Raw genomic sequence first — 8,779 nt, 5'->3', positions numbered from 1 at the left:
TGGTAGGGGTTCTCCAGATATTCCATCTTCTGGTAGTGGTTCTATAGACTGTCCATCCTCTAGTGGTTTGATTGAAGTGAATAACCCTGGTGGTTGTCCCCCAGGTTGTTCAGACCCTGGTGATGGCTCTCCAGATTTTCCATCTTCTGGTGGTTGTCCAGGCTCTACGTCCGCTGAATCTGGTTGTCCAGATTCTCCATCCTTTGGATGTGCGATCGTAGTGAATGAAGAAACTGGTTTCGTACGTTTTTCTTCAGAAGTACTGAGATAAATATTTGAACGGGTCGTGAGAAATCCGCTTTGTGTGGTGTCCGCTATTAACAAGTCATCGATGACAAATAGCCTGTTTGTAATTTCAATGATATCAGTGTATTTTTTCGACGGCACCATTGGTTCACGATATGGACTTTCTGCTGAATCCAATAATATCTCAGATATCGAGTCTGCGTCTGCGGGAGATCTTCCAGAGTAGTCCAATGAATTAATCATTGAAGGCTCATACATCGACAGTTTCTCGGAAGACTCGCTGGTAGGCTGTGTATCTAAAACGAAGTCACGATCTGAACTATTTGTGAAGGTCTCGAAAGGTTTAGCTATTGCGTCAGCGTCCAAGTCTGCGAGAGATACATCTGAGTAGTCCAATGAATTTTCCGTCCAAGGCTTATATACAGATGGAGTATACGTAGGATTTATTTCCGGGTACCCCGTTATCTTTATTATAGGCTGTGTCTCTAAAACGGAAGCACGATCTGGACTGTCTGTGAAATCCTCAAACGGTTCAGATATTGCGTCTGGGTCTGCGGGAGATATGCCTGTGTAGTCCAATAAATATTCCATCGAAGGCTCATAGATCGACACTGTATCCGAAGAGTTGGTAGTAGGATGTTTCGTTAATTGCATCGTAGGCTCTGTCTTAAAAATGGAAGCACGATCTGGGCTATCTTTGGTTTCCATGAAACCTTCAGATATTGCGACTGTGGGAGGTATACCTGAGTCGTCCGGTGAATATTCCGTCGAAGGCTTATATATCGATGGTGTATCCGAAGAGTTGGTAGTAGGATGTATCGTTAATTGCATCGGAGGCTCTGTCTTAAAAGTGGAGGCACGATCTGGGCTATCTTTGGTTTCCATGAAACCTTCAGATATTGCGACTGTGGGAGGTATACCTGAGTAGTCCAGTGAATGTTCCGTCGAAGGCTTATATATCGATGGTGTATCCGAAGAGTTGGTAGTAGGATGTTTCGTTAATTGCATCGTAGGCTCTGTCTTAAAAATGGAAGCACGATCTGGGCTATCTTTGGTTTCCATAGAACCTTCAGATATTGCGACTGTGGGAGGTATACCTGAGTAGTCCAGTGAATATTCAGTCGAAGGCCTATATATCGATGGTGTATCCGAAGAGTTGGTAGTAGGATGTATCGTTAATTGCATCGGAGGCTCTGTCTTAAAAGTGGAGGCACGATCTGGGCTATCTTTGGTTTCCATGAAACCTTCAGATATTGCGACTGTGGGAGGTATACCTGAGTCGTCCGGTGAATATTCCGTCGAAGGCTTATATATCGATGGTGTATCCGAAGAGTTGGTAGTAGGATGTATCGTTAATTGCATCGGAGGCTCTGTCTTAAAAGTGGAGGCACGATCTGGGCTATCTTTGGTTTCCATGAAACCTTCAGATATTGCGACTGTGGGAGGTATACCTGAGTAGTCCAGTGAATATTCCGTCGAAGGCTTATATATCGATGGTGTATCCGAAGAGTTGGTAGTAGGATGTATCGTTAATTGCATCGGAGGCTCTGTCTTAAAAGTGGAGGCACGATCTGGGCTATCTTTGGTTTCCATGAAACCTTCAGATATTGCGACTGTGGGAGGTATACCTGAGTAGTCCAGTGAATATTCCGTCGAAGGCCTATATATCGATGGTGTATCCGAAGGCTTTCTTTCCGGGTAACCCGTTAGCTGTATCGTTGGCGGTGTCTCTAAGGCGGAAGCACGATCTGGATTTTCTTTGGATTCCTCCTTCCTATGTTCAGATACTGCGTCTGCGTCTACGGGAGGTATACCTGAGTAGTCCAGTGAATGTTCCGTCGAAGGCTTATATATCGATGGTGTATCCGAAGAGTTGGTAGTAGGATGTTTCGTTAATTGCATCGTAGGCTCTGTCTTAAAAGTGGAGGCACGATCTGGGCTATCTTTGGTTTCCATAGAACCTTCAGATATTGCGACTGTGGGAGGTATACCTGAGTAGTCCAGTGAATATTCCGTCGAATGCGTATATATCGATGGTGTATCCGAAGGATTGCTTCCCGGATATACCGTTAACTGTATCGTGGGCTGTGTCTTAAAAACGGATGCACGATCTGGGCTTTCTGTTAATTCCCAGAAAGGTTCAGATGTTGCGTCTGCGTCTGCGGGAGGCAAATCTGAGTAGTCCGAGGAATTCCTTTCCGCGTACCCCGTTAACTGTACCGTAACCTGTGTCTCTAAAACGAAAGCACGATCTGGACTCTCTGTGAATTCCTCAAAAGTTTCAGATGTTGCTGCTGCGTCTGCGTCTGCGTCTTCGGGATATATATCTGAGTAGTCCAATGAATATTCCGTAGAAGGCCTGTATATCGATGGTGTATCCGATCCGAACTTTATCGTGGGCTTGGCAGAATCCCGATATGGACTGTCTGTTGATTCCCCGAAAGGTTCAGATATTGTGCTTGTACGGGCTGGGGCAATAAGTGAGTGGTCCAATGAATTAATCGTCCCAGTACCCGTTGACTGTATCGTAGGCTGTGTTTCTAAACCGAAGGCATGATCTGGATACTCTTTGGATTTCTCGAAACGCTCAGATATTTCATCTGCGTCTGCGGTAGATATACTGGACGTTCCCGACCTTGAAATCGTTGTTTCTGTATCCAAAGTAGATTGTGGAACTGGACTTTCGATGGACTTCGCTGAAGCTTCAGCCATTGATGGCTTATCAAAGGTAGATATCGTAGAGAATGTGGCTAGTTGTGTCAGCGAATCGAATGTAAGTTTATTCTCGGAATTTTTGGGTGTTCCCATAGAAGCTTTTCCAGGGGATTTCGATAATGAAATCGTCGATTTTTTGCTAAAAGTGGATTTCAGAACTGGACTTTCTGTGGATTTCATTGAAGTTTTGCTTGACGATGGTGAGCCTGAAGGAATACTGGTATGGGGTTTTGATGGGGTTTTCATTATGGAAATGGATATTAGATCATGTCTTTCACTTTCTTTCTTTAGGGGGTTGGATATTGTGGGAGTACCAGCAGTACTTTTTCCCGTAAGTTCCTGTGTCGATCCTTCGATTTTCTTGGTTGATTTCAGAACTGAAAGTTCTGTAAATTTCGTTGAAGAGTCCCCTGTCGATGGTGAACGTGAAGGAGCACTGGTAAGAGTTTTTGATGTTAGATCATGTGTTTCACTTTCTTTCTCTAGGGGGTTGGATATTGTGGGAGTACCAGCAGTACTTTTTCCCGTGAGTTTTAATAATGGAGTAGTTCCTTCTGTTTGTTTTTTTGATGTATCCACTGGACGTTCTGTGGACTTTGCTAAAGTTTTTGTTGTTGATTGTGCATCTGAAAAAGTGCTAGCTGGGGGTTTGGTTAGGGTCAGCAAAGTCGGTCTTGTGGAAGTGGTTTTTTGATCAAGTTTTTCAGTGGTCTGAATTTCCGACTTAAAGGGTTCAGAAATAATGGGTGAATAGTTTAATTGGGACGTTGCAGGCCCTCTTTCTGTGGAGTGTGTTTTCAATAAATTAATCGACAAACTTTCATGTCTTGAGGATCTATCCAAAGCAGTTGATTCAGTCAATTGCCCCGTTGGTTGTGCAGTCAATATGGACTTAAGATCTCTATATTTTGTCGATTCCCCGAAAGGTTCAGACATCATGCCTGTGCCTGAAGGATATTCGTTTGTGGATTCGGATGAATAAATAGGTGAAGGCTCATTTATCGATGGTGTATCCGTCGGATTGCTAGCAGGAGATTCTGTCGACTGTATCGTAGGTTGTGTCTCGAAAACCGAAGCAAAATCTGGTCTTTCTGTGGATTCCCCGAATAGTTCAGACATCATGCCTGTGTCTGAAGGATATTCGTCTGTGGATTCGGATGAATAAATAGGTGAAGGCTCCTTTATCGATGGTGTATCCGTCGGATTGCTGGCAGGAGATTCCATTGACTGCATCGTAGGTTGTGTCTCGAAAACCGAATCAAGATCTGGTATTTCTGTGGATTCCCCGAAAGGTTCAGACATCGTGCCAGAGGCTGAAGAAGATCCGTATGTGGACACCAATGAATAAATTGTTGAAGGCTCATTTATCAAAGATTTCTCAAGTGAAGCGAAAGTGACTTTTCCTGGTGGTTCAGATAAAATAGTCGTTCGTTCTGTTTGGGCAGTGGATGTCAGATTTGGACTTCCGGCAGTCCTTGCTGAAGTTTCTGCTATCGATGGTGTATCTGACGAAGTACTGGGCAGTATATTGTTTTGGGCTATCGTTGACAATGGGATGGAAGTGGATGTCTGATCATATTGCTCGGTCTCCATTGGATGTTCGGATTGTGTGGGTATACTGGGAGTATTCTGCCCCTGAGTTTCTGATAACATTTCTGTTTGATTAGTTAATGCCCCATCTCTACTTTCCGTGGACTTTGGCATAGTTTCGGGAATTGACGGAGTATCTGAAGAAGTACTAGGCGGGAGATTGGATGGGGTAATCATTGACACTGGGGTGGAAGATGTCTGGTCATGTTTTTCATTTGAATCCATTGCAGGCTCGGATCGAGTTGGATTGCTGGGAATATATTTTTCGGGGTATTCTGACAATGGTTCTGTTTGAATTATCGATGTCCCTACTGGACTTTCGGTGGACTTCGCTGATGTTTTAGTTAACGATGACAAAGATGATGGAATACTGGTGTACTGTGTTGTGGAGTTGGGTTCTTCATTTGTACTCTCAGTTGTACGTTCTATGCTTATGGATTTTGATTTATCTGCACCGTATACTGGTTGAGTATTTGATTTAGTTGACTCAGTTTTCCTATTATCTGCTGGTGAACGTGCTCTCCTATACGATCCTGTATATGATAAAGGGATTCTTTTGTTCAAAGGCAAGGCACTACCTCGAAGCATGGATGCCCGAAATTGCAGTTTGCTGATTGGCTTAGTAGATGATTTTTTGCCCGATTGATGGTACTTTCGTAGAGCATTCTCCTGAGAAGGGTTAGATACCATATGAATGCTGTTAACTTTTAGTTCATTTAAAACTGTATTAGAAGGTATAGTCTTTGATATAGTTGTGTAGACGGTATTACTGGGAGTTTTCAAAAATAGAGGCAAAAATGGTTTTGTGCATGTGAAACATAACGTTGATCTTCTGTTGACATGTCTCTCAGGCAGCCTTAAATTTCCGTCAAAACTCCTCGTTGATAGTGCATATTTTCTTTTATGGCCAAGTGATTTCATCTTTGTCCTACTGAAAAATCGCTTTCCTGGCATCTTCTAAAAACACAAGACATATTTTTCAATATTAATTTATGTACTTATTGTCTCTTAATTTATTTGTTTTTCTAAAGCAAAGCCTTCCATTTAACAAGTATCAGGTATCGCACTCTCGACCACCATTTTGATAATCATTAAATATTTGATGAACCAATTCAAATTTTCAAACCTTACAAAAAAAATAATATACAAATACATATATGTATGTATGTGATGTAATGCATACATACTTATCTATGGTTAGACACAACAACAAAATATATATCTTTTTCGTTTGTTATTGATTTGCTTACATTTGCTTAATTTGTAAACTTAACTGGAGCAGTATTTGATTATCTTTTGCCAGAAATGTAACGCTAAGCTGGAAGCATTTTTCAAATTACAATTTAAAATTTAAATATCTATTTTAAAGTGCATTCAATTTAATAATAATAATAATAAATAAATAATAAAGTTACTTATGGCAAGACAAAACTTTATATATTTATAATTTATATCACTGTGCCATATTCCAGCAAGAATTGTTTTACATCAGTCGCAGTAAATATTTAAAACATTTCAGTTTTGCCTTTGGTTTTACTCACATATTCACTAACTATCGATGATTTGTTCTTTTCAATAGAGCCTAGTGCTGATTTGATGTCGTGAAAGTATATTACTAAAACAATTAGTACAAATATGAGAATGTGCATATTTATATTTAAATACAAGATCCGAGTAGCTACTAAGAGTTTCCATGCTAGTTTCTGACACATTGCCAGCATAGAGAATGGAAAAGAAATGAATTCCCTATGCCGTAGCGCTATGGAAATTGTACAATTAGTTTCATTTCAAGCATATAATAGGTGTATAATCAGACTAAATAAGACTCAAATTCTACACACATGCGAGTAAGTCACACTCGAATTGTATAAACGGCAACATCTATTTTATAACGTTTATGCAGCAGAAATGGCTGCGTATGGAGTGCAACATCCTCGATTTTGAGACAATCTGTAAGAAATTTAACACACATTATTAGCCCTTCAGGGGGTCCAAACAAGTATGTGTTCACCTCTTACCTATTTCGTGTAGTTCCTTTCGCAACCATTTAAGGCACACTTCCAATGGGAAGAACAAAATTTGCCTACGAACAAACTCGAAAATCCCCAGGGTGGCATGTGTAAGCGACTTTAACTATGATTAATACAAATAAAACCAATTAAATAATGCTTAGCCAATGGATTAATTTTGGATACTTACAACGGCAAAAACCACATAGTACACAAGTGTGGTGGGAAATAGAAATAGAATTGCTGAGAAAAATATGGTGGCAAGATAGAGTTGTCGATCCATATAATTCTGAGCTTCAATACGGCCTGCAATAAAATGTATGAAAATTAATTGCTGCTCATGTATTTTTTAAGCATATATACATACGTTTTAAAATATTATATCTGTTACCACGAACTACTTGCCATAGTACGGATAATCCTTTTTTTTCCACCTTATACAGACTGCAAAGATATCCATTAGATACAATTACCGGCTTAATTTATACAATTTTAACTTACACCTTGGTGTAAATGTGGAAACAATGCGAGTGCAATGCAACTATTGATATTAGATCTGCAAGTAGAGCTATCTGGAATGTTAGGCCCATGCATCCAAATACTCCAATGGCTAGAAAAACTTGCCGTACTATTGGCTCGATCAAATCTAGTGAAATGAAATATGAATGAGTATCAGATAGAAATACAAAATGTATTTAATTTATAAAACATACCCAAAAACATGGACCACAACTGAATATGATATTTGAAACAATCGAGGAAGAAATTATTTAAATGTATATTCAATTTGAGACCAATAGGACTGCCTTCCAAAACATTCAGCAGGCTGTACAGCTGGTTTATAATGCCCTAGAAGAATGGTAAAGTTATAAACTCTGAATTTGATCAATTTCGTGACCAACTTACATGGGATATTTGTATAAGAATGTCGCCCGGTGGGGTAACCAATGAAAACATAATAACCATCAAAAGTATACCCAGCATTCGATCTAAGGCAATATTTTTTTTCCTAGAACTAAAAAGAAACATACAAAATAATCGTAAGTAATTATGCATTAAATGGATGTAGAAAAATATTCGTACCTTTTATCACAGATCAATTGCCAGTCTTTAAAGTGTTTATAGACAGTCGTGTGCACCATTATGTTATTAATGAAAACATTTTCCGCTGTATATTTAAACAATTGTATGGGTGCGTCGGCTAAAAGATGTAACAGGTGAAGGCCACTCTTGAGTACCTTGTTTCGGGGCTTATGAGGCCCGACTTCGGGCTGCACCAACCGAAAGAGCTCCAGAAAATCGCAATTGCTGCTGCCACGGCTTTCCGGTGGCTGTTCCAGTGTGTTCTCATCATGGACATACAAACCCTGTACTATCTTCTTGTGATATAGAATTATTTTGATATTTTTAAGGTGCTCTGGTGTGATTCCTATGTACCCCAGTGAAATGTTTGGCTCGTTTCTGTCATATGTGAAGCATATGCGCATATCCAGCTGGTGGTAGATATTCTGCTGTCCTGCGCAGGTATCACTGCACAGGATAGAGCCCAGGAATCGCAAATCACTGGTTGTACCATGCTCCATCGATTTTGAATTGAAGTCGAAGTCGATAGCATCCACGACATAATATACGACTACATTGTCGTCGTTTATTTGTACTTGTCCGTACAAATTAGTTGGTTCTTTGAGGCTGAAGTAATCGATGGGCAAGTATATCTTGATGCTCATTTTGGATCAGAGTTAAGTTTGCACAGGCAGTACATCAGTAAACCGTTTAAAACAAAAAACAACACGAGCCCGCAACTGGTTATACATATTCCATGCGCTACTGAGAAGGTGACGAAATGTAGGCCGACTGACGTCACAAATACACGCTAGAGACGATGGAATGAAAACAAAAGGTAAAATGAATTCTTCAATTATTATTAAATTGGACGCCTATTGACACAACCACTAGTTATTTTTCAATAGATAATTAGAATAATAATAATTTTTATGGATATATAAAATATTATATTTATATATATTTATATTTATATAATAATTTATATAAAATATAAGTCTAGCACATCGATTATGGTTTTAATACATAAGAAATATGTAATGTAATTTAACATCCCCTAGTTGCCATTTCTTTGGGCTATTTTCATTTAAAGATAAAATATCTTCTCACCCTATTTTTTTCCACCATTGACCAAATGCGAATAAAAGAATTTCTTT

At 39.6% G+C, this 8,779-nt stretch overlaps 2 protein-coding genes across 2 annotated transcripts; both read right to left on the bottom strand.

The window, feature by feature from the left end:
• Nucleotides 1-3,100: 3,100 nt before the first annotated feature.
• On the bottom strand, nt 3,101-5,238 carry LOC117591051 (cell wall protein DAN4-like). Its single transcript, XM_034284149.1, has 2 exons — nt 3,896-5,238; nt 3,101-3,167 (listed from the first exon to the last, which is right to left on the bottom strand). The coding sequence occupies exons 1-2, from the start codon at nt 5,137-5,139 to the stop codon at nt 3,101-3,103; spliced, it is 1,311 nt and encodes a 436-aa protein (XP_034140040.1). The 5' UTR covers nt 5,140-5,238.
• Nucleotides 5,239-6,402: 1,164 nt separating this feature from the next.
• LOC117591030 lies at nt 6,403-8,406 on the bottom strand. Its single transcript, XM_034284125.1, has 8 exons — nt 7,644-8,406; nt 7,467-7,575; nt 7,274-7,409; nt 7,062-7,206; nt 6,928-7,004; nt 6,751-6,866; nt 6,570-6,684; nt 6,403-6,501 (listed from the first exon to the last, which is right to left on the bottom strand). Exons 1-8 carry the CDS (start codon nt 8,285-8,287, stop codon nt 6,404-6,406), a joined length of 1,440 nt encoding a protein of 479 aa, XP_034140016.1. The 5' UTR covers nt 8,288-8,406; the 3' UTR covers nt 6,403.
• Nucleotides 8,407-8,779: the final 373 nt, after the last annotated feature.

Source organism: Drosophila guanche, unplaced genomic scaffold, assembly GCF_900245975.1.
Source record: "Drosophila guanche unplaced genomic scaffold, DGUA_6, whole genome shotgun sequence".
Lineage (NCBI taxonomy): Eukaryota > Metazoa > Arthropoda > Insecta > Diptera > Drosophilidae > Drosophila > Drosophila guanche.
This window is presented reverse-complemented; position numbering and strand designations above follow the sequence as displayed.